Source organism: Mirounga leonina, unplaced genomic scaffold, assembly GCF_011800145.1.
Source record: "Mirounga leonina isolate KUSES-001 unplaced genomic scaffold, KU_Mleo_1.0 Mir_104, whole genome shotgun sequence".
NCBI classification, from domain to species: Eukaryota; Metazoa; Chordata; class Mammalia; order Carnivora; family Phocidae; genus Mirounga; species Mirounga leonina.
This window is the reverse complement of record NW_023270231.1, coordinates 5,001,179-5,027,094: the sequence shown is the minus strand read 5'-3', so window position 1 is coordinate 5,027,094 and position 25,916 is coordinate 5,001,179. Positions and strand designations below refer to the sequence as shown.

Genomic DNA, 25,916 nt, shown 5'->3' with positions numbered 1-25,916 from the left:
CTGCCTAATAACCAGAAACATTAATTTTAGAAATTTGAATGGGTTCTCGTACATTGAAGTTCATACTCTGCCTTATAACTTTAGGAACTCAACCGAGCCTTCTTAAATACACTTACTACATGCTTTGGTAGAATAAGCTCAGTGATTACACCATCTACATAGACATTTTCAGCTTGAACAGGTTTTTGGTTAGAGTAACTTCTGTGTCAAAGTATTTAAGTAGTGTTTACATAATGTTCCAGTTTACCAAATTTCACCCTTAAGTACATTTTTAGAATTCTTACTTTTAAAAATTAGTAATGTACTTATACATTTATTTATGTTAAAATCAAAACATAAGAAGTGTACAGTGAAAAGTATGTTCCTCTTTGGTCATTATCCACTAAGTTTTCTGGGCCCCAGCAAGTAGCTAGTTTTATTTCCTTGTGGAAAATTCTAGACATGTTTTTATGTACCTATGTCAGTATAAAGATATTAAATATGTAGTTATAAATGTATGTCTTCCTTTTTGTACGAATGATAGGATGATATACACTGTTCTTGACCTTTTGTTTGTTTTAACTTAATGATGTATCACAGAGCCATAACTACTGCTTTTAGATATTCATGAAATAAAGCTTTGTTCTCTGTTTTTATGTTGACACTTTCTGTTATGCCAAATTTTAAGATTCTGATTAAATGGTTAAGGCCTTATTTTCCCCCCAGCCCTCCCAATTCTGTTTTGTAGTGGCATAGTATCCTTTTATGGCTATACCATAATTCATTGAACTAAATACTCTTTTTTGCATTTTCATTTAGTGTTGCACTAAATAATTTTATATAGCTATGATTTTGATAGGTGCAAATATAGCCTTGAGATAAATCACTAGAAGTGAAGTTTCTGGGTGAAAGAGTATACATATCTGTAATACTGATCGATATTGCTCTCCATAGGGTTTTACTGTTTTGTACTTGCACAGTGGTTGAGAGTTCCTGCAGTTTTACATCCTTATCAAAACAATGTTACCGAACTCTTAAATTTGGCTACTCCAGTAGGTGAAAAATGGATGTGTTCTAACTAGTTCTAATTTGTATTTCTCTTATTATGAGTGAGATTGTATATATCTACATGTTTAAGAAAAATGTGTGTTTCCTCTTCTGAGAGTTGTCAGTTCGTGTCCCTTGCTCACTTTTCTATGGGATTTTAGCCCCCCCCCTTGTTTTTCCCCAAAGGCACAGGCAAGGCTTTATTGGGGCTACAGCTCAAGCTGAAGGGAGACACAGCACCAACAGAGTAGTTAGGCTGGCCTCCTGTGGATTGTAGCCTTTTCTTGCTGATTTGTGGAGTTTGGTATACATTAGGGAAATTAGCCCTTTGGGTTGAAATTATTGGGTTGAATTTCAATTTGGGTTGAAATTATTTTTTCCAGTTTTGGTTGTCTTGATTTTGGTTTATGATTTTTTTTTTTGACATGCACAATTTGTTTTTAATGTGGTTGAATTTCCTTTTTTATAACTTAGAATTTTGACTCAATCATTAGAAAAGACTTCTCTATCATGTTTTATTCCGTTATTTTTGTTTCATTATTTACATCTTTGCTTCACTTAGGATTTTATCTGCATGTACATTGTGTTAGAGGTAAAAATTTTTTTTCCCCAGATAACTATCTGGTAGTCTCCATGTATTTGTTAAATAGTTCAACTTTTCCTGACTGATTATTATATACTAAATTCTCACATCTATTTGGTTTCATTTCTGAATATTTTTTCTTGTTCTTTCAATGTGTGGTCTTATTGAATGCCTAGACTATATTTTACTGTCTGGACTTAGTCCCTTCGTTGGTTTTTATTTCTCTTGCAGAGTTTTTCTGATACTGTTTGCTATGTGAACTTTAGAATTACTTAGTTTAAGTTAGGATGAAGAGATAGCTTAAAGATGTGAACTCTTCTCTATGTATGACATAGAGAGCCTCCCTATGTTCCAGATTTCTTTTGAGCCTTCTGGAGTGTTTTAAAGTTTTCATTATAGAAGTCTTGGGCATTTGTTGTTGAGTTCATTCCTAGATTTTTTTTTATTGCAATTGTGACTTTTCCCCCTTTTATATCCTTTAATTGTTATTAAGAGCTTAAAAATCAAGGTAGGGTGTGGTTAAAGTTCATGTTTATGGAATATAATTGTACTTTCAAATTGGGAAGCTTTCCAGTGTGGGTTCTGAGAACAGCAAAAAGAAGTGATTGTTTAAATATAATTGGTGGAATGTTAATTATAGAACTGTTTTTGCAAAATGTAGAATATAAAAAGGGAAATAGAAATAATATTGAAAAGGCAGAGTGGGGCCATTTGTGAAAAGACCTGAGTACATATATTAGGTATTACACTTAATTTGGTATGTAGTCATGGGTCAGTGAAGGATTTAGAGCAGGTGAACTGCATTTTAAGAAAAGTGATTAGGTAGTATTGTACAGACTGCTGAATTGGGGAGGGGAGGGCAGGTGGAGAAACCAGAGGTAAGAAGACCAGTTAAGATTTTAGGCAAGAGGGGGCGCCTGGGTGGCTCAGATGGTTAAGCGTCTGCCTTTGGCTCAGGTCATGATCCTGGGGTCCTGGGATCGAGTTCCGCATTGGGCTCCCTGCTAGGCGGGGAGCCTGCTTCTCCCTCTGCCTCTGCCTCTCTCTCTCTCTCTCTCTGACTCTCATGAATAAATAAATAAAAAACATTAAAAAAAAAAAAAGATTTTAGGCAAGAGGTACTGAGAGCCAGAATTAGCCTTGTCGAAGTTGGAAAGGGAAGAGTAGATATGAGAATAATTCCATTGAAACTGCAATCACTAAAATGATTAGTGACTGACCTAAAATGTAAAAACTCAAGCTTCATTTGTGTCCTCATTCTGCAGACCTTCCCATGTTTATGAAGTTGTTGACTGCTTCCTCAGGACGGTGTTTCTGGATTCTTCTAACTTTCAGACCATTCCTTCTGACTCTTGCTTTTTTCTTTAGACTTCTTAAGTGTTGATAGGGCCCAGAATTTGTGTTTAATTTTCATCTTTTGTTGTTTGTGTGATCGCACATAGTTTTGGCTGCAAATCTCTATCTCCACTTTCCATTGCTTTTTTGACCACTAGTCTGTCTGTTACTGTTCCTCCTCTATTATCCCCTGGCACCCAGTTCATACCTCTTCCATAGCACTTACTCTGCATTCTAAGGGTCCTTATGCTTGTCTACCTTCTTAACTAGATTGTGAGCTCCTTTAAGGTAGGAATGGGGTTGTCTGTTATCTCAGTATTCCCAGCACCTAGCTAATGCCTGATACTGAATGAATTTCTAACTACTGTTAGACATCTCCACCTAAATATTCTGTAGACACTTCAATTTATGGTCACTGAACTCATCATGTTTACTTTAACTCAAACCTCCTCCTCTTTGTTTCCTATCTTTTTTTTTTTTAATTTTTTAAAAATTTTATTTATTTATTTATTAGAGAGAGAGAGAGACAGCTAGAGAGGGAACACAAGCAGGGGGAGTGGGAGATGGAGAAGCAGGCTCCTGGCCGAGCAGGGAGCCCGATGCGGGGCTCGATCCCAGGACCCTGGGATCATGACCCGAGCCGAAGGCAGATGCTTAACGACTGAGCCACCCAGGCGCCCCTCTGTGTTTCCTATCTTAATAGCAAAGCTATCCTCTTGATTACTACCCAGGCTAAAACATCAGAATCATCTTCACTTCCTTGTTCTCAGCCACTCACCCATAGATCACCACTAAGACTTAACTTAAATATCTCATAGCTGACCCTGCTAACTCCATACCAAAGCTGCTGATTTATTCCACGTCCTCATTCTTTTTCCCCATTACTAAAATCACCCTTAAATAGCAGAAATTCCTACATTTTGTTAGGAGCATTCATTAATGTTATTTTAGGTAGGTCATCATTTTTAAATGCTGCTGGTCTTGCGTTTTAATTATAAATTACTGTTGCGTTAGCTTCATCATTATCAGTTGAGTTTGTTGTGGTTTGTTAGAGTGAATAGTGATGCATATTTGTGTCAGCAGTGGTTTTGGCTTTTATTTTTCAAATAGATTATATACATGTTGTAGTTCAGATAACTAATTCATACTGTTCTTGCTTTAGCAGAATTCATAATTGCTTAAGAATCTTCTTGTGTGATATATTTTGTTGTTATCACAGAGTTACTTTTCTGCTGGAATGTGAAATGGGGGTATAGGTGAGGCATAGGGTTTTTGTTTTGTTTTTTGTCTTCTTACCTCACCTAAAGTGTATCTAAAGGATTTGAGAACTGATGGCCCAGTCTGAGCTCCTTATTATTGTGTACGTTATTGAGGCGATAGTTCCATCGGCATCATCTGCTAGTACTTTTTTATTTACACCAAATTCTAGTGTAACCTAAGAGTTTATTGTTTCCTGAAAATACCCTTTGTTTTTTTAATGGTTTTCATGCCTACTATTTTCTTTTCCTAGAATGCTTCTTCTTTCTCTTAGCCTGGTAAAAATCCATTCAGCCTTCTAGGTCCAGGTCAAACTTAATCATTTAATCAACCATAGCCCTTCTAATACTTGTTTGTTGTAGCACCAATATTGTATCATACTTTTGTCCATGTTTATTTTTTCCTAAACTGTGATTACTTTATTCTTTGGACCTACCATGTCTAGGAATGCATATGGGTCACACTTTGCATGTAATAATTGGTTGAGTGACTGGATAATTGAAAGAATGAGGATTTGGCAGCTGTCTTATGAGATGTGCATGAGAAGGGAAAAATAGGAATATCTGGAAAGGAAAAGACAGTTCATTAAAAGAGAATTTAAGGAGATGTTTCATGCAGTAGATTGAATCCTTTAGCCACAAACACTAAACATACTTGCTTAATATAGTAAACATACTTTTAAATACCTCTGAAGTCCTTTGAGGTAGGGATTAACAAAATAAATTGGAAAAATTATTTTAAGAAATTAAAAGCAAATAGAAATACTTATCTCTAGTTTCTGTTGGATTGTTCTTAAAGTTAGGATGTGTATAGGAAATCTGGATTTTACCTCTTTAGTCCCTAGCATATTGCTCCTATTTCTGTAGCTTTAAGCATGATTGATTCCTTAGCTTTAAGCGTGAGAGGAGCATTGGGTACTAAGAAGGGATATCCATGCCCTAATAAAGACTCATTAATAAGTGGAAAATAGTTCTAGAAGATTAGACTAGAACCAGATTTTGCAAGACCTAGAGTGTCAGACTGAAAAGTTAAGAATTTTTGGAGGTTTTAGAGCAAGAGAGTTGTCTAGATGAAAGGGATGGTTGTGTACTGAAGTATAGGATGGATGAGGGTGGAAAGAGACTGCAAGAATAGCAGTATACTGTCCTGTCAGAGTGGACTGGGATGGGGCATAGGGACTGGAAAGGAAGGGTGACATGAGACTTACTGGGGAAGACTCAGCGGGACTTGGTGATGACAGAAAAGATGACTTGGGTTTGAGTCAGAGTGAGTGGGATTTAGGAGAGAAAGACGGTGAGCTAGCCTGTTGAGGGATGAGGGCGGGGGCTCAGTTTGTACATGTATATGAGAACATTTAAGTGGTATATATCTCTGGCATTGTGAGATATGAGATGTTTGCTTAGAATAAGAAATGATTACTTTTTTGTGTATGTGTAGTAGGTAGATTCTCAGTAACTTTGTTGATAACATACATTTGGAATGGTATGTTTGAAGCAAAAACATAAATTCTTTGAGCTAGATACTTTATAGAGAGAAAAACAGTTGTTCAGGGACTAAATTTCCTATGTTCATTTGGGGGAATAAAAAGAAAGTGGAGGGGAGAATTTGGAGGTTTAAAGAAAATCCAGAGCCAGTTTTGAGGGTTGTTGCTTCAGGTTCTGGGACAAGGATAAGCAGGATGTTTTAGATTTGACAAGTAGGCAGTTGTTGACTTCTGAGGTTTTTAAGAGTGGAAGAGTAAAGAGGGCTCTGCAGAGTTTGAAGACTGTAGAGGATAAAGAGGGAATAGTGGATGGTTAGAAAATGGAAGCATTGGTAGAGATAGTTTATAACATTTGTCAGTGGAATGAGAAAAATAGGTAATAGAAAAAGGAAAAATCAGCACGAAGAGAAGTTTTTCTTTAAGATTGGAGGAGGAGCCCTATACATCCTTTGAAAATAGGTGAGCACTGGTATCGGGGATGATGGAAGATGTAGGAGAAAGAGGGTGTTTAGGAGTTGGAAAAATAAGACCTTGAGTCAAGTGGAAGAGGCAGCATTAGAGAGGGACATTAAGGACAGTTCTTCCTCTGGGACTAGAGAATGAGAGAATTGGTGTAGAACAAATAAGTGGACATCAAGTAAGGGTAGATAATGAGAGGAGTCCTGCTGTACCTTTGTGTGTTGTTTTGATTATAAAGTAGAACAATCTACAAAAAAAGTGAAAAATGCTTTGTTTTCAACAGATAATCCATAGTGATTTTTACTGTATTAAACTTATTTTGGTAGTGAAGTAAAAGTCCTCAAAATTGTTGAAACCTAATTGGAAATTTAGTTTCAATTAATTGGGAGACTAAATTAGAATCGTATTTTATATATAATTTCTTTTTATTTCTACTACAGGTTATATCTTAAGTGTTGTGCTACTAACCTTGCCCAGGCAGCATCTGGTTCAGCTTTACCTGTATTTTTTGACTGCCCTGCTCCTCTATGCTGGACATCAAATCTCCAGGTAAGAAGGTGACCTCGTTTTTGAAATGTATGACTGAATTTAAAGTTTTTCATTACTGAAAACATACTTTTCATGAACACTGTTAAGAAGCTGCAGCTTTGCCAAGTATCCAAAACAGTTTTTTTGATATTTGTTTCCTAAGTAAACATTGTTGTATAGAATTAATAGCTGGGATATTATGCTTCAGATTTTATTTCTGCTTTTAAAAAACGATCTTAATATGAAATGGGCTTTAAGATTATGTTTACAGAGATACTTACGATCTTTTCTGTATTACCTAAGAATTTCTAAAGACAGGCTATAGAACATTTTAACAATTATGGACTTGATTACTTTAGGAAGTTAGCTTATGCTGCTTGAGAAACGGCACAACCATGTATACAGTGGATGATTTATATAAGTTATTTGATGAGGTTCATGGTATAGCTCAGAAGTTCTTCATCTTTAGTAATACTGTGTTTGCTTAGGTCTGCTAGTCCTAAGTTTTAAGACTGGTCTGCCAATGAAAATGAACTTCCTGCTTTGGAACAGGATATTAAAATACGGGGGAACTAAAAACCACACAGTAAATGTAATGGGGTATAAATAAATGTGGTGGGTATCTTTTTTTTTTTTTTTTTTTTTTTTTTGAGAGCGAGTGCACGTGTAAATTGGGAGGGGAGAGGGAGAGAATCTTAAGCAGACTCCACACACAGTGTGGAGTCCCATGCGGGGCTCGATCTCACAACCCTGAGATCATAACCTGAGTCAAAATCAAGAGTCAGACATTTAACTGACTTAACTGACTGAGCCACCCAGGCGCCTCTAGTTTCTTTTGTCTTGATTGAAATGTATAACCATAATGAAATATACTCCCAATCCTAAAAAGAGTGATGGTTACTTTGCATATATAACAAGATGTAGCTGTCTAGAGGTCTGAGAAACAGATTTTGGTGTTGGCTTGAAAATCTTAAAATAGCATTTTTATATTACTAGAATTGAATGGTTGAGGTAGAAACCTTTTTTACTCTCTGATTGTAAAATAACACTGTTCATTGTAGATGACTTTTGGGAAATACAGAAATTTAAAGGCAGTAACAATCACCTGAAATTAGACCACCCAGAGATAGACCTGTTAAAATTCTGGCATTTCCTTCCAATTATTTTTAATACCTTCCAGTTTCCACCACTTTTATGGATATGAAAGAGTGAAAATAACAATAGTCGCTGATTCTTGGCCCTTGTTGTTGAAGTAGGACCTTCATCATCCTTTACCTCATCCGGTTATTTCTCAAAGGCTCCAAAATGTTCCGCAGAAACTCAGTTTTCTCACATTCCACTCCTCTGTTTGTGTCTGGTCAATTTCCTCTGTTAACTTCTGCCGTTTTGCCCAGCTTATGTCCTCGGGTGTTAAAGTTGCAAAATCTGGAGCTGCCAGAGTAGGACTGCATTTCTTGTAATCGTAACAGTGCTTCAAACTGAGCTGTGTTTTACTCTGAAGACATGAGTTTTCTCATTTTGTGTCACATAAGTATGTCTCTGTGTCTTGGACTCCTTCATGGGAACATGAAGTAGATTTGTAGCATCTTTCTCCACATAGCTTAGAATAGGAGTCCAGGGGCCAGGACTAGCACAGACAACGTGATGTCCTTCCCGTTATAGCACCACCAGCCCCACAGCCTGACACAGTCTGTTCCTGTGGCTTTACCCAGGACACCTCTGAATCTGAGCTCACGCTCAAGGTAGAGACATTTCTCTATCTTTATTCTTTTTTAAGCAAAAATTGTGTCTGTAGAGTATAATGCAGTAGAGTATATAGGCTTCTGATTCATCATTTTTGTGTGTAGATGAGTGCCTGGCTACCTATGAGTGCCATATCTTTTGAGTGGACGGGTGACTGGAGAGTTTCAAATACCATGTTCCTTATTTCTATAACCTCAGTGTCACTTATTAGAAAGATAGTTCTCAGTTTCCTTACCTATAAAATGGTGGTAATATCTTAAGGGGCTATTGTAAAGATTCAATAAGATAAAGCATATAAAGCTCTTAGCATAATTTTTGACATGTAAGTGCTCAGTGAATTTTTTTCCTTTTTTTTTTTTTAAGTTTTTAAATTCCAATACAGTTTTAACATAGTATTATATTAGTTTCAGGTGTACAATATAGTGAGTGATTCAACAATTCTATACAATTCTATACTCAGTGCTCATCATGATAAGTGTACTCTTTAATCCCCATCACCTGTTTCACCCATTCTCCCTCCCCCTGCCTACATCCCCTCTGGTAACTTTCAGTTTGTTCTCTATAGTTGAGTCTGTTTCTTGGTTTGTCTCTCTCTTTTTCCCTTTGTTTTGTTTCTTAAATGCCACATATGAGTGAAACCATATGGTACCTGTCTTTCTCTCTTTTGCTTAGCATTATATTCTTTAGCTCCATCCATGTTGCAGATGGTAAGATTTCATTCTTTTTTTATGGCTGAATAATATTCCAGTGTGTGTGTGTGTGTGTGTGTGTGTGTATGCACACACACCACATCTTCTTTCTCCATCATCTATCAGTGGACACTTGGGCTGCTTCCGTAATTTGGCTATTGTAAATAATGGTGCAATAAACATAGGGGTGCATATATCCTTTTGAATTAGTGTCTTTGTATTCTACTGTAAATACCCAGTAGTGTGATTACTGGATCATAGGGTAGTTCTATTTTTAATTTTTTGAGGAACCTCCATACTGTCTTCTGCAGTGGCTGCACCAGTTTGCATTCCCACCAACAGTGCAAGAGGGTTCCTTTTTCTTCACATTCTCGCCAATACTTGTTGTTTCTTGTGTTTTTGATTTTAGCCATTCTGACAGGTGTGAAGTGATATCTCATTATAGTTTTGATTTGCATTTCCCTGCTGATGAGTGATGCTGAACATCTTTTCATGTGTCTGTTGGCCATCTGTATGTCTTTGGAGAAATGACTATTCATGTCTTCTGCCCATTTTTTAATTGGATTATTTGTTTTTTGGGTGTAGTGTTCAGTGAATTTTCTTTTTTAGAGGGAGAGCAAGAGCTTGAGTGAGCAAACGGGTGGGTGGGGGAGCAGAGGGCCAAAGAAAGGTACAAGGACAAGCAGACTCCACACAGGCATGGAGCCTGCCATGGGGCTGGATCCCATGACCCCTGAGACCATGACCCAAGCCAAAATCAAGAGTGCTCCCAGTGCTCAGTGAATTTTAACTAACATTGTTATGTTTTGTTTTTATTGTGCAGCAGTGTTTTATGAACATTCTTTAAAAAATGACTTTAAATCAGAGTATTTCATAGAACCGCTTTGTGATAGCCTTTTAGAGTTGATGTGATTTCTTTGATTAATCTTCAAAATCCTAAACTTGAAGGTAGAGGTATGAAAATTGTTGCTTTTATTAGTTATAATTCTGGGTGAGAAAACAGTGATCCTGCTCTTTCCCTCATGCTTTTTTGGTTTCCATGTGGTTTAATGGTGTAGTGATGGCTGAAAGCATGTAGCTCTATTTTTATATACAGTCTTACCATCCAGGCATTTTTAGAGGTCAAAATTCTGTTATGTAAGGATAAAGGGAACCCTGACAGTATCAGAGGTAAAGACAAGCCTTTTTCTGACCATTCTTCTGGTGGCAATTTTAACTTCTGACTTTTAATTTATGGGAATGTTTCTTCTAATATTTAAAGTTTATTTTTATTATTAGAAAATCAAATTTATTTTAAATAATAAAAATAATTATAATAAAATTTTATAGTATACAAAAAACATGTCCTGTTTTTTATTTCATTTTGATCCTTATTAGTAATCCTTTTGGATTTATTGAAGAAAAAAACAAAGTGGGCAAATAGCTGGGAAGGAACAATCTCAGACTTTAACTTGAATGTAGGTTTTCTGATTGCTAGCTTATTCCTCTTAGGGAGGCAGCATGTTCAGGGGAAAGAAAATGAGTTAGAATCAGACTGGGTATGAACTAGTTTCCCTACTTAGTCAATATGTTACCTTGGTAAGTTGCTTTTTTGAAAATGTAAAGGAAAACAGTACCCATTTTATGGAGTTAGTTTTGATATCAAACTAACAAATTTCAAGAAATGGCATGTTGTAGAATTTTCTTAGTATATAATGTATACTATATGGTGCTGTCTCACAAAAGTTTAGCAAAGATGTATTATCCTTGAATTATTCATAATATGTCACATTTATAAATATTGAGGCTTGAATGTATTTCATTTATAAAATTTTAAGGCTGAAGTTTTTAGTTTTAAAAAATGTAATGGTTCAGATTTCATGTGGCAACTTCATAACTATCTTTTTTTTAAATAACAGCTTTATTGAGATATAATTTACATACCTATTTAAAGGATACAGCTCAATGGTTTTAGTACATTCACAGAACTAAACAAACCATCACTACAATTGATTTTAGAACACTTTTATCACTCCAGAAAGAAACCCTGTACCCATCAGCAGTCACTCCCTATTTTCCATCAGTCCCCTTACCCCCAAGCCTAGGCAACTGTCAGTCTATTTTTTGACTCTATGGATTGGCCTATTGTGGACATTTCATGTAGACACAGTATGTGGTCCTTTGTGCCTGGCTTCTTTCACTTAACATGTTTTCAAGGTTCATCCATGTTGTAGCATGTATCAGTACTTTTTCTGTCCAGATCATATTCTATGGTATGAATATACCACATTTTGTTCATCTATTCACTGATGGACACAGGTTTTTTTCTACTTTTTTGGCTATTATGAGTAGTGCTGTGAACATAATGGGTAAGTTTTGTGTGGACATACAATTTTTTCTTGGGCATATACTTTGGGGTGGAATTGCTGGATCATATGGTATTTGTGTTTAACCTTTTGAGGAACTACCATACTATTTTCTTTCTCTCTCTCTCTTTTTTTTTAAAGATTTTATTTTTAATCTCTACACCACATGGGGTTCGAACCTACAACCCTGAGATCAAGAGTTGCATGCTCTACCCACTGAGCCAGCCAGGTGCCCCTGCCATTCTGTTTTCTAAAGTAGCTGTACTATTTTTACCAATAATGTGTGAGGGTTCCAGTTTCTCCATATCCTTGCTAATACTTGTTGATATCTGTCTTTGTTAGTATAGCCATCGTAGTAAGTGTGACGTGATATTTCATCTGGTTTTGATTTGCACTTCCCTATGGCTAATGATATTAAGCATCTTTTCATGAGTTCATTAACCATTTGTAAATCTTTTTTAGAAAAATTGGCATATCTTTTGCCAATTGTTAATTGGATTGTCTTTTTATAGAGTTGTAATACATCTCAATTCTAGATATAAGTCTTTTATCAGTTATATGATTTACAGATATTTTTCACCATTCAGTCTAGTTATATCAAGGCAGAGTGTAGTATGGTACTAAGAAGGAGAATCAATACTTGGATAATTTAAATAATAATTTAATTATTTAAGTAATTAATTTGGTACTTCAGAAACTGGCTATATAAAAAATCATTGCAAATTGAAAATTTCAATAAAAAGCTGGGTTTCTGTTTTCCCTTAAGACATGTACTCAAATAGGGGCACCTGGCTGGCTCAGTTGGTTAAGCATCTGCCTTTGGCTCAGGTCATGATCCCAGGGTCCTGGGATGGAGCCCGGAGTTGGGCTCCCTGCTCAGTGGGGAGTCTGCTTCTCCCTCTCCTTCTGCCTTCTTCCCACCCTCAAATAAAGAAATCTTAAAAAAAAAAAAAAAAAAGACATGTACTCAAATAATGAAGCTCATTACCCTTAAGTGAATAAAAACTTGTTTAGAATATGTCTAGAATGGATTTTGCTTGTAGTTCAGAGGAATTAAACTTCAGGAAATCCATGGCCTTGGTTCACATAGTATGAACATTTAATAGTCTATTTGATATGTTTCAGGTTCCTTAATTCTTAAAATTACTAAACTGTGTTTTTCATTTTGAGTGATGTAGGGAATATATTTTCCAGTATCAATCCTACTTTAAAATTGAGACTATCCAGAACTATAGGGGAAAAAAGAAAAACTCAACAACTGACATGACCATTCCTATGAGGGTATGGTCTTGATCACAGTTGTGTGTTTTTCTCTAAAATTTTTAAACTCCAGTATTCTTTTTTATATATTTTTTATTTTTTTAAGATTTTATTTATTTGTTCATGAGAGACAGAGAGAGAGAGGCAGAGGGAGAAGCAGGCTCCCAAGGAGCAGGGAGCCCGATGCGGGACTCAATCCCAGGACCCTGGGATCATGACCTGGGCTGAAGGCAGACGCTTAACCATCTGAGCCACCCAGGCGCCCTAAACTCCAGTATTCTTAAATTCCTTGTTTTATTGTTAGATTTCTGAACTAATGTGTCAGTTTTTTATGTGTATAAGTTGAATTAAGAGCCCATGGGTTTCACAAGATTGAAAGTATACTCCTTTTCATCCTAGTCTCCGGTATGTAAGTAGGGTTTCAAATGTAAAACTTCCCCAAGAGTTATTTATATGTAAAATACAGATAATTAGCTCCCCATTTCATAAAAGTTTGTCTCATTTAAGGTTTCTCTATTACAGGACTATTAGCACTTGGGGCCAGGTCATGCTTTGCTATGGGGGCAGTCTTGTGTATTATAGGATATTGGTGCCTCTGCTCCCTAGATCACAGAGAACTCCCTCTCCAGCAGTTTGTGAAACCACAGAGTGTCCCTGTCAAATGTGCTTTCCTCGGAACAAAATTTTCCTCAGTTGAGAACCACTGCTGTTAAATAAAGGACTTGTTAAAAATGAATTTTATCATTCTATACCCCACTTTTAATTTTGACAGGAATAAAATTGACCCATTTCAGTGTTTGATATATTTTCTTCTTTTGAACATTATCAGCTCCAGACACTAAATATTTCAGTAAGGGTTCAGAAAGAAGCTAAGAGAGAAGCAGGGTGGCAGAGATGATTTAAATAATTAAGCCCTGGGTAAATGAACTATTCAATTACTAGCACATTGTTAGGGTGTAGTAGGTACTCAAATCCAGGTGTTAGAACATCTCAGTCCCTGGGATCCCTTAAATTGAGCAATGCCTTTTGTTTGCACATATTGCATAAGATAGCTTTGAGAGCTCACCACTTTATTCTCTGTAAAAGTAGATTAGGTTTCTTTGGAACTAACAGTTTGAAAGCTTTAAGCAGCCAGAATGTACAAATTGTTCTAGGTTGTTCAGGTTGCTTAAGAGATTGTTAGGTCAGTTGGTCAATTGGTAAGCTTCTAGATTTTGTTGTTGTTACTTAGGTTTTTTTATAACTTGTATGCTTCTCCTTACAACAAGAATTTTTCTAATTGCAAGCTATCCTTGAGGCCCTTTTCATATATCTCACACATTCTTATGCACCCAAACAGTTTCAGTCACTGGAGAATAGGCTAGCACTGGGGATTAGAGAAGTAGATTTTCCAAGTGTTTAGTTTATTAGTGCTCAGGGGCTGATCGTCAGTATTGCACAAATTGCACAAATGAAAAAAGTTTAAGGAAAGATATTTTTCAGTTTTAAGTAGACGGTACGGATTCTTGCTTCTGACCAGCTTAATACATTTTACTATTTAAATCTTCTAAATTAAAAAAATAAATAAAAGCTTTTAAACAACGTTAAAAAAAAGTTAAAAAAAGTTAAAAAAAATCTTCTAAATTGAAAAGTCAAATACTGCTTTTGAACATTTCATCTGATTCTGTCTTAAAATAGTTACTAAATTTTGTTAAAAATTAGAATTTCTTGGCTCACGAATCAGATTAATTTTTGGCCTAAAATAACTCTTGGAATTTTGCATAATTCCTACTCTGGATCCTTCTTATTTGGCTTACTGTCTTGTTTATTTACATTGTGAATGACCCACTCTCTTGAGAGACTTGAGTAATCAAGTTTTCATTTCATTTCATTGTCAGCATGGGATGCCATGAAGTTGTTCATAACTTAGATACAGAGATCTTTGTTGAAACATTGATCCCTATTATAGTTCTTTTGTATAGTTTGGGATGCAATGTCCAGATTCTTCTTTCAGAAGGGACAGCTCATTAGTGGCTACTTGGTGAGACCAGTAGTTTAGCCCTCACCGAAGCCACTGCTCTGGCTCTGGCACTAAGCTCAGCTGGCCCAAAGAGGGACTACAGGCTTTCTGGGCCTGGCTATGTTTACTGAGGTGGTGCTTACTGGTGAGTCAGCCAAACAGGGAAAATTCTGAAGGACTGTGTTGATCGAGAGGAGTTGAACAAAGGAGAAAGGGGCTAAGTTGCCTAGACAAGGTGTTAATTTCTATGGTAGGATGATTGGTTCAGCGGCTCAGGTCGCACATTAATGGGGGAGGTTGCAGCATTGAGGAGAGCTATTCTTAGAGTCCTAGAGGAGAGCAACACAGAGAGCTAGTGGGAGGAAGCTGTTTAACACCATGGTGTTGTCATTAGGGCCTAAAGGTTGATTGTTCTTCTGGAAGGCAGATCCCCCTTAGTGTCCTGTAATCTTGTCATACCACAAAGTCATGAAATATGGAGACCGAAAAGGAACTAAAAAGAAAATCATTCTGTTTTTATAGCATTTCTCACAATTCTAATTAATTATTAAATTAAGTAATTTGTTTAATGTTTGTTTTTCCTCCTGGTTTGTTAAGCTCCATGCTAACAGGATTGTGTCTTTCTTGCCTGTTGTAGTATTCCCAGAGTGTAGCGGTGTGCTAGCAACATATTATGTATATGGTAAATTATTTTTGAGGTTAAAAGAAAAAGTATAGAGAATGTTAATTTTCCTTACAAATTTCATTACGTGAAGTTAGAATTCTTTTTTTTTTTTTTTAAAGATTTTATTTATTTATTTGACAGAGAGAGAGAGACAGTGAGAGAGGGAACACAAGCAGGGGGAGTGGGAAAGGGAGAAGCAGGCTTCCGGCCGAGCAGGGAGCCCGATGCGGGGCTCCATGCGGGGCTCGATCCCAGGACCCTGAGATCATGACCTGAGCCGAAGACAGTCGCTTAACCAACTGAGCCACCCAGGCGCCCCTGAAGTTAGAATTCTTAAAAGGCAAAGAAGCTGTTAAAAAAAAAATAAACTAAATTATAAACTAAAATTCCTAGCCAGGAAATAATACAAAACAATTAACAAATGTTTCAGCAATAAGAAATTCTAGAATAGTGGGTTTGCTGAGATATATATAAAACATCAGTAATATGATGACAAAAGCAAACAAGGGAGAGAAAACATGTCAGGGAATCCAGCTCTGCAATCCCCTTCCAACCCCCCCCCCACCCACCTTGAGAGATGATCTGAGGACTGACCCCTTTGGGAGCAACTTTGGCTCTTCCCGGGGGATAGTGCTCTTGTAGATACCCCTATTCCCTTTTTATTGAATTCACATAAAATAAAATTAACGTTTAAAGTGAACAATTCATTGGCATATATTAAATTCATAATGTTGTGCAATCATCACCATTATCTAATTCTAGAACATTTTCATCACCCCACAGTAAAATCCAGTACTCATTATATGTCCTTTCCGTTTTCCTACACCCCAGCCCCTGGCAAGCATCAATCTGCTATTTGTCTTTGTGGGTTTTCCCTCTTTGTAATTGGACCTATTGGAGAGGGTGGCCACAAAGAAATTATTTGGCTTTAGAGGCCTAGAACTCAGGTTAGACCTCTTACAAATATAAGTTTCTTTCTTTAATAGTATTTTCAAAGACTAAATGTTAAGTGGTATTTATATGTGTATTTTATTTTAAATTTTGTAATTCTCTTAATTCTTCAGTTTTCTGCCCTAAAACTTTAAAAGTATGATAATTTTACATTGATGGTTATAAATCAGATATGTATATGTAATTTGCATGTAGAGCATTTATGCCTCTCACAGGGTTTTGACCACTGACCTCTGGACTGGGTAGTCCTTTGGTGTGGGGCTGTCCTATGCACTGTAGAATGTTGTGGCAGCATCTTGATCTGGGTGCTCATAGCAGCCCCAACCCTTCTAAATTTTGACAACTAAAAATGTCTCCAGACATTGCAAAATGTCTGTCAGGGTCAAAATCACCCCTGGTTGACCACCACTGCATTAAAATCATTCCTCTTGAGAATTTCAGTAAAAAGAGACTATTAGTATATTATCTGCTAGAAATAGTCATCATAGAATGATAGAGGAGAATTGCTAAATCACTGATGAATCTAGGCCCATTATTGATTTTTATAATTGTCCCCCAAACTACTTCCCATTCATAAAATATATTTTAGTTTAATTTTGATTTTTTGGCAGTACTCTCCTTGCGGGTTATGTAAGGGTCATTTCTTATTTGGCTGTGCTACACTAAAGGATTTCAACTTGATTGCCTAATAGGAAGTAATTTCATGGGAAAAGTAAATACAGCCGTGGGTTTGTTGAGAAATACTGGAAACATTCAAACTCTTTTAAATACAATGAATAAAGCATTCAATAATTGAAGAAAAGGAGAATTTTTTTTACACAAATTTCCCTACCTGATGTCTAAAGAACTTAAGACCATAGTCTTTTAGTGTACTACTGAGCTTACTGATAGTAAATTAAATTTTCCCTTCCTGTGCTCCTGGATGTGCACTGAAAGTTCTGTTTTCTCAGTTTGTAAAGGTTCTTTCCTACTTAAATCTTGTTATTTCTCAGTACTCACATGTTAAATGAATTAAATTTTAAAAGGAATATTGGATGTGATTTAAAATTTGTTTCAAAATAAATCTGTAGCCTACTTACATATAACCCTAATTATAGATTCTTGATAGAGTCAAAAGTGATAGTTTTTAAGGATTGTTCTGTGAGCCAGTTTTCTAACTAGTTTGTGATCTACTTGTAACTAAGTACAACTGGGGATAAAACTTTGGGGAAAATAAGATAGGTAAGATGGTGGAAGAGAGCCACAAGAGGGGAAATTTGATGTATTATTATTGGGTATTATCAGTTAAGTAGTAGGGTTGAGGGATGGTGTCTCAACTGTTTTTTTTTTTTTTTTTTTTTACTGGGAATAGTTATTTAATAAGGCCTTGGGAAGAAAGAAAATCCCATAAAGTAGAGCTTTGGCTGTCTTTCCTACATAGAAGGAAATGAAGTCCATCCTTACATAATTATTTATACCTAAACTTTTTCTTAGTATACATATGGAGAGAGATGTTATTAACATAATACGCTTTTTATAAGAATACTGTGCTTTAGCTGTTTTTCTTTTCTGTATGTGCTTTGAATGTATCTAATACATTTTTACCATTTTACTTATTTAGGGACTATGTCAGGAGTGAACTGGAGTCTGCCTATGAAGGACCAATGTATTTAGAACCTCTGTCCATGAATCGGTTTACCACAGCCTTAATAGGTAAGTATTATAAAAGAATTAAAAGTGTAGGTGAGGATCAACCAGTTTTACTGTCTTCTTTACATGCTTAAAATCATACGTAGCCTATAGTTGCTTGTGTTTTTAATGATATTTTAACTATTTGGAAGGTTAATAAAGCTAGTTATTACTTTGTAAGATTATTTTTAAGTCATTTATTGTTATTGAAAGCCATCACTATAGTCAAAAATAAATTGCCAGAAACATCACTTGAGACATGATTGAAATATTTAGGTAGCAGAATGTTAAAAATAGGAGTGTTGACTAAGACCCCAAAACAATGTACATATAGTTCCAAGTGACATACCAGACCCTACCTACCATGACAGAATTGCAAAAAAGGAGGTGAGAGAAAACCTATTTTGTGATTCTTAAACTCACCCATATAGAGGGTGATAAAAGGTTGAATGTTGGAGAAGGAGGATTTCTGGAGAGAGCTCTTTTCTCTGAAATACCTCCCCAACCGTTCACGTGTGGAGAATTCAGCAGTAGACCATTTGGAGAGTCACATGTCTTCTGTGGCTTAGGAGGGATACTCTGAACTGGTGTCTGACCCACGCCTGCAAAATCTCAAGCTGCACCATCTAAAATTAGCCACATGTATCTATTGAGCACTTGAAATGTGGCTAATCCAAATTAAGATATGCAGTAAGTCTAAACACCCAATTTCTAAGACTTAGTATAAAATAGGATGCAAAGTTTCTTGTTAATTTTTTAATGTAGATTGAATGTTTATATGATCATATTTGGGGTATATTAGGTTGAATAAAATATATTGTTAATTAATTCCACCTGGTTTTTTTTTTTGTTGTTTTACTTTTTAAAATGAGGCTACCAGGTTAAAAATTACAAATGTGGCTCATATTATAATTCTAATACGATATCAAGGCCAACAGTGGGCTGGCTGGCTGTTGAGTTTTCTGACTATGGACATAGTGAAAATGTCTTGTGGAGGTCTCTTGTATCTTCTAATCTATGTAGGCAAAGGTATTAGTTTCCTATGAACTAGATAAGGGCCCCAAGAGTCTATGGGATTTTTTTAGGTCCTTCTAAGAGAGCCTTTACAAGGATAAGAAGACTCCAATAGGGATTGAATTTCCAGGAATTAAGCAAAGAACCAAAAACAGCCAGAGGAGAGTATATAACAAGCACTAAGGGTGGGAGAGCCATAGTGATGGAACAGTTTCAGAAGAACCCATAAAAATGCACAAGAGAAAGGCAATGAGTTTAAAAAAAAAAACAACAACATTTTTTTTTAAGGGGGAGTGGTACGTACAGGGATGGGGGGCAGAGGGAGAGAGAATCTTAATCTTAAGCAGGCTCCATTACTAGCGCATAGCCCAGTGCAGGGCTCTCAATCTCATGACCCTGAGATCATGACCTGAGTGGAAATTAGGAGTCAGATGCTTAACCGACTGAGCCACCCAGGCACCCCAGGGGGAATTTTTTATGTCCCAGCTTCAGGTGCACCCACACCCTATCATTGTAAGAGCATAGTCAAGTAAGAATTTTCTACTTCCCTCTCTCGCCTTCTTCCCTACATGCTTCAACCCTGGATAAGTCAGGAAGAGCGGGCAATGGTGCTGTCAGAGAAAGAAGATGAAGCCTGCCATAACCTTTCCACCTCTCACAATTGCAGGTTTTCAATCTGTAGTCCTGTAGGAGGCCTGAGCTAGAGTAAGGGAAAAGCCTCAACTTTAAATCAGTTTCAGAGTGTTGGTTATTGTTCAGTTGAGACTGTGTAAGCTCAGCTAGATTAGAAAAGTTAGTAGGACTTGCTGTAGGAGCAGGAGAACACTAGTCTTCACAGAGTGGATTTTAAAAGACAATAGGAGAAAAAAAATAATGTTGCTTTATGACTATATCCTAGGAGTTGGTGTATTCAATAGTGGTAACATTCAAGTGTGAAAATACAGCTGACCCTAGGGCACCTGGGTGGCTCAGATGGTTAAGTGTCTGCCTTTGGCTTAGGTCGTGATCCCAGGGTCCTGAGATAGAGTCCCGCATCGGGCTCCCTGCTCAGCGCGGAACCTACTTCTCCCTCTCACTCTGCCTGCTTATGCTGTCTCTCTCTCTGTCAAATAAATAAAATCTTAAAAAGAAAATACAGCTGACCCTTTAACAACACAGGTTTGAACTGCATGGGTCCACTTAAAATCCAGTACTATAAATGTATTTGCTTTTCCTTATGATTTTCTTAATAATACTTTTTTTCCTTAGCTTACATTACTGTAAGAATACAGTATGTATTACATGTAAAATACAAAATGTGTACTAATGTTGGTAAGAATTCCAGTCAACAATAGGCTGTTAGCAGTGAAGTTTTTGGGGAGCCAAAAGTTATGCAAGCATTTTCAACTGTGCAGGGTGTTGGCACCTCTAATCCTTGCACTGTTTAGATGTCAACTGTATTTGCTAGGTTAGAAGGCTTGTCAAGTATTATTTTTTATTCTGTGATGGATGCAATATAGTATAAATTTGAAACATTTCCGTAAATTTTCCTATCAGTGGCTATGAAACTCTTCTTACTAAACTAAGATTCAATTAATTGGAGATAAAATCCATAAACTATTACATACTATGTCTTCTTCCAATTTGGATTTTGAAGTACTTTCTACTCATTTGCTTCCATTTCATTAATGAACTTTTAATGAAAAACTGAGTAATATTGATACGCCATCATTTCTTAAGAGTTGCAAACTTCTTGGAGCTATTTCTAATAGTGGAATCCTGACATCCGGAGATTACTTTGTGATTTTGATTTATTCGGCATTACTAATTGAGTAGGCACATCAACTTAAACAACTTCCAGTTCTTTTGTTGCTGCAGGAAAGATTTCCACTCCTTTTTTCACCTAAATAGGAGAAGTGGTCTTCTCTTAAAGAGAATCATAGCCTATGAGTCATATTCTTCTATGAAAGAAGATAAATGAAGCCTGTAACCCCAGAGTTGAGCACTGAATGTGCTGGCATAGACTTAGGGGAATTTTCGGAGTGTAGAGGAAGTTTACGTCATGCTGAACAAGGCAATTTCAATATCACAGCTATGAGTACAGTGAAAGAAGTAAGATATGCCAGAATGAAAATTCCTAATCATTCCTAGTATTAAAGTGTTTCCTCCAAGTACTTTCTTTTAGAGTTTTTGCTAATTTTTTAATCAAAGAAATACACTTATTTTTAAAAGCCAAGACCTACCACAATTTTATGATGAGAATTGGCTCTCTCCTGCACCACTCCTCACCACACTCCTGTATCAACTCCCCAGAGGCCTTTTTCCCTTCTAGTCACAATAATATCTTCCCTGCTATTTTCTCTTTTGTCCTACTCTGGAAATCCTGTCCATTGGATAATGTTCCTCCTACATTGACCCCCTAACTTCCTTACTGTTCTGTTTTCCTTCCTCTCTCCCTCCCTCTCTCTCTCTCTCTCGTTTTACTTTCTGGGTTTCCCAACTTTATCTTCCAACCCTTTTATTGTACCTTTTTTGTTTTATATTTTTAATATTGAGGAACTTGTTTTCATTGAATGCTTCTTTTTACTATGACAGTGTTTTTATTTCTTAGATATATCATTTATCTCTTTGAAGCTTTCTTTTGTTCCTTGAATTATCCATTTCCCCTGAAATCTTTTTTCTGTTTGTTTTGGTCTTTTTCTGTCATGGGATAGTAGTGTTTCTCAAACCTGGATTTGAAAGACCTCGTTATACTGAACAAGGATTTATAAATACTGATGCTTAGGCCTCATCTGAGGCTGATTAAACCATAAGTTTTACTTAAATATCTGGGAGTCCTTGGCTGATCATTTGTATTAAAGTAAGTTAAGTTGTTGATTGGAATCTCTTTAGGGTTTACCAACTGGTATGTTTCACAGTTGATGTTCATGTGGGATTGGCTGGTTTTGAGTATTTGTATGTCTTTTCACTTGGACTTGGTCATTTTCCCCAAAGAGGAATCTTTCTGTCCCCTGTAGGGGAGGCTGTTGTCAGTGACTAGAATGGGTGACAACAAACATGGCCGCAGTGCTTGGCTACCTAGAGAGCTCTTATCTCTCAGGGTGCAGACTTTTGGGTTAATCCCCTCTTTTCATTTGGGCATCTCACCTCTGCTCTGGTGTCCAGGAGCCTGTTTTAGTCTCTCCAGAGAACAAACTTTGGTCTTCCTTCTAGGGTGTGGGAAAGAGTAGTGGTTTGGCTAAGTTAGTTGCCTCCTATCTCTTCATCCTTTGTCCTTTAAAATGTTGTCATAACTCACTTGGTGGCCTCTCCTCTGGGTTTTGTTGTTTGTTTATTTGTAGTATTTTGGGTTTTCCTCCTTTTATGCCTTTATGAATATTTTTCACATTATTTAGATATCAGTTCATTAAAGGCTAAAATTAATACTTTGTGGGAGAAGATACCACATGTTACAACATGGTAGATTGTTAATAAATGTTCAGCTTTGTGTAAAAATGGATGCCATTTTTGTAGTCTTTTAATAGTAATATAGACTGAACATAAAACTAAAATCTCCAAGTATTGTTTTGCTTTTCATTGGCAAGAAGGAAGAGAATTTGACTAAATGATTCTCAAGTTAATCTGATAGATAACATGTTAAAGAATTCAAGAAATTCTAAAGGGATTTATGGAGTCTTGTTTAGTCAGTGAAATGGGACAGTGTAGTACTGTCATCAGAGTAGATCATTGAAAAAGGACAGCACGGGGGCGTCTGGGTGGCTCATTTGGTTGAGCATCTGACTTTGGCTCAGGTCATGATCTCAGGGTCCTGGGATCGAGCCCCATGTTGGGCTCCCTTCTCGACAGGGAGTCTGCTTGTCCCTCTCCCTCACCTGCAACCCCTCTCCCTGCTGGTGCTCTCTCTGTCTCTCAAATATATAAACAAAATCTTAAAAAAAAAAAAAAAGAATAGCAAGTTCTGACGTAGACACAAATATACAAAAAATGTAAAAGTATACTAGACTGGCATTTCAAAGTAATGAGAAAGGAAATGGATGATTCTAATCGCTAGTTTTGAGACAGCTGACTAAACATCTAGAAAAACAAACTTAGATCATTACTTCTTACCTTATTCTAAAATAAATTCCAAGTGTGTTAATTTTTTTTAAAGATTTTATTTAGAGAGAAAGAGAGCGTGAATGAGGGGAGGGGCAGAGGGAAGAGGGAAAGAGAGAATCTTAAGCAGACTCCATGCTGAGCACAGAGCCTGATGCCAGGCTCGATCCCATGACCGCAAGATCATGCATGACCTGAGCCAAAGTCAAGAATCGGATGCTTAACCAACTGAGCCACCCAGGCGCCCCTCAAATGTATTAATTTCTAAATTAAAGAATACTAAAAGAAAATGTAGGTGATTACTTGTATAATCTTGAGGAGGGCGACCCATGTGATTGAACCATGACACCAAAGGTAGAAATCATCAAAGAAAAGATTGATAGGTTTGACCATTTATAGTAAAATATCCTGTACTATAACAGAAAAAAATTATTAAAATATTCAAATGACACACTGGGAAAATACAATTGTAAGACAAAGGAAATTAATATTTTGATCAAAGAATTCCGGAAGGCTACATTCATTCTCCAGTAGAAATGGTCAAAGAATGTGAACAAGCATTTCACCAAATAATTACAAATTATTTTTGTATACTTATTTGTTAATTGGTAATCAACAAATGCAACTTTTAAAAAGCTTAGGAAATATTCCTTGCCCTACCCTTCCTTAAATTATTTTTAAAGCTGGCAAGTCAGTGGGAAAATGGGCACCATGTACCCTGGGTGTTTTGTTTCTATAGGGCAATCTGATCGTATGTGTCAAAAGCCTGAAATATTTCTTTGACCAGTAATTCCACTTTTAGGAATTTAGTCTAAGAAGATATTGGGAAATGTGCTCCAAGTAGTTTATACAAGGATGTCATACACGTATAGGCTTACTCATAACAAAACATTTTATAATTACGAACTGTTTGAAAACAGCCATATGTTAGTACTGTGTCATATGCATTCAGTGTAATATCCCATACAACTAAAGACAACCATGTATATGTACTTCCTGGTGTAGAGAGAGACACGTGCATTATATGTATTAACTGAAAAAAACTGATTGTGAAATAGTATGTACCCTATAATCTCCTAGAAAACATTTGTGTATATTCACATGCACAGAATAAATCTGAAAAGGGTAATGGTGTGAATACCTAATTTTTAAAAAAGATTTATTTAGTTGTTAGAGAGAGCACGCAAACTTACATGAGCGGGAAGGGCAGAGGGAGAGGGAGAGCCAGTTTCAAGCCAACTCTGCACTGAGCACGGAGCCAGATTCCGGGGGCTCGATCTCACAGCCCTCAGATCATCACCTGATCTGAAACCGAGAGTCAGACATTCAACCATCTGTGCCATCCGAGTGCCCCTGAATACCTAATTTTTATGAGCACTTAACTAGGTTTTAGATACAATGCTCTCTATGCAGTGCTTTGTCTAATGGACCAAAGGTATTAACAGGCTATCTTGGTGTGATAGGATTATAAGAGATTGAACTTTTACCCCCTTTTTATTTCTCTGTATTTTCTAACTTTTCTATAATGATCATACATAATCTCTGGGAAGAGTTTGTTGCTTAAATTTTTTAGTGTTAACTTTCAATATTGAGTCATTTGGAAAGAAGGCGTGCATGGTCCTGTAAAAGCAATTAAAGCTTGAAAATCTCAGAATGAATTTTGTTGCAGCATGATCTTAGAGAAGTAACTATCTCTGGAATTTTATGCTATCACCTATAGACCAGAACAATTAAATATTGAGGACCTTTGTAAAAAGAGCTATATATAAACAGTAGTAATTGAATAACTGTAATATTGAATTAGACATTAAAAAAACCTTTTTCTGTATTATATATGCCATCCAAAATGTGATGAAGACCAGTGGATATTTGTGCTGCTTTTTTCAGATCAGTACCTAGGAAATTGGTGCTCAAAATTGACAGAACATGTGAATATGTAATTATGGTCAGATGAGGTAAAAATTTTGATTTAAATTATTATCTAAGCGATCTTAATTAGACTTCTTCAAAAGCTGTGTCATCTTTATTGGCAGTGTCTTTTGTTTTTATTTTGTGGATACCAAATCTTAAATGCGTTCTCCTCCCCATTTTAGGTCAGTTGGTGGTGTGTACTTTATGTTCCTGTGTCATGAAAACGAAGCAGATTTGGCTCTTTTCAGCTCACATGCTTCCCTTGCTAGCACGACTCTGCCTTGTCCCTCTGGAGACAATTGTTATCATCAACAAATTTGCTATGATTTTTACTGGATTGGAAGTTCTCTACTTTCTTGGGTCTAATCTTTTAGTACCTTATAACCTTGCTAAGTCTGCATACAGAGAATTGGTTCAGGTAAGACTGACAACCACACACAGGTAGATAAAATTCTACATAAAAATTAGTTCTATTAAAGATTTAGTTCATTTCATAGTCGTGGTCATGGTAACATTCTGTTGGACAGTTTCTAAGTAGCACCTGTTTTCAACCTAATTAGGAGCATCTGTGATTCTTTATGATGAAGTGTGCTGTAGGGAGGCAGTGAACTGAAGTGATTCTGGGGAAGCAGAGTGTCTGGGTTTCTACTCTGGCTCTGCTGTTGACTATCTGTGTGACCTGGGGTTGGTGGGTTGTCACTTAGGTTGGCTTATCCGTAAAGTGGAGCTAATAATAACAGTTGTACTTAACTTGTAGGGTTGCTGTGAGATTTAAATGAGTTCAGTGCGACAGACAGTGTTCAGTGTGTGTTAACTATTATAATGAAGACAAAAATAATACAGAATTGAAAACGTAGAGGTAAAATCTGGATTTTTCTTCTGATTAAAGTCCTACTGTGACTACAGTTTTTTTCCTTGTATTTGCCA

At 36.4% G+C, this 25,916-nt stretch overlaps 1 protein-coding gene across 3 annotated transcripts in view; it reads left to right on the top strand.

Annotated features, from left to right (window-relative positions):
* Positions 1–25,916, top strand: part of RNF145 (ring finger protein 145) — a 54,432-nt gene that overhangs the window by 8,129 nt on the left and 20,387 nt on the right. For all 3 annotated transcript variants that reach the window (XM_035013404.1, XM_035013413.1, XM_035013396.1), the window contains 3 exons: positions 6,584–6,692; positions 17,923–18,014; positions 25,172–25,407. In XM_035013404.1, the coding sequence (XP_034869295.1) occupies positions 6,584–6,692; positions 17,923–18,014; positions 25,172–25,407 (437 nt within the window). The remainder of the gene's footprint in view (positions 1–6,583; positions 6,693–17,922; positions 18,015–25,171; positions 25,408–25,916) is intronic.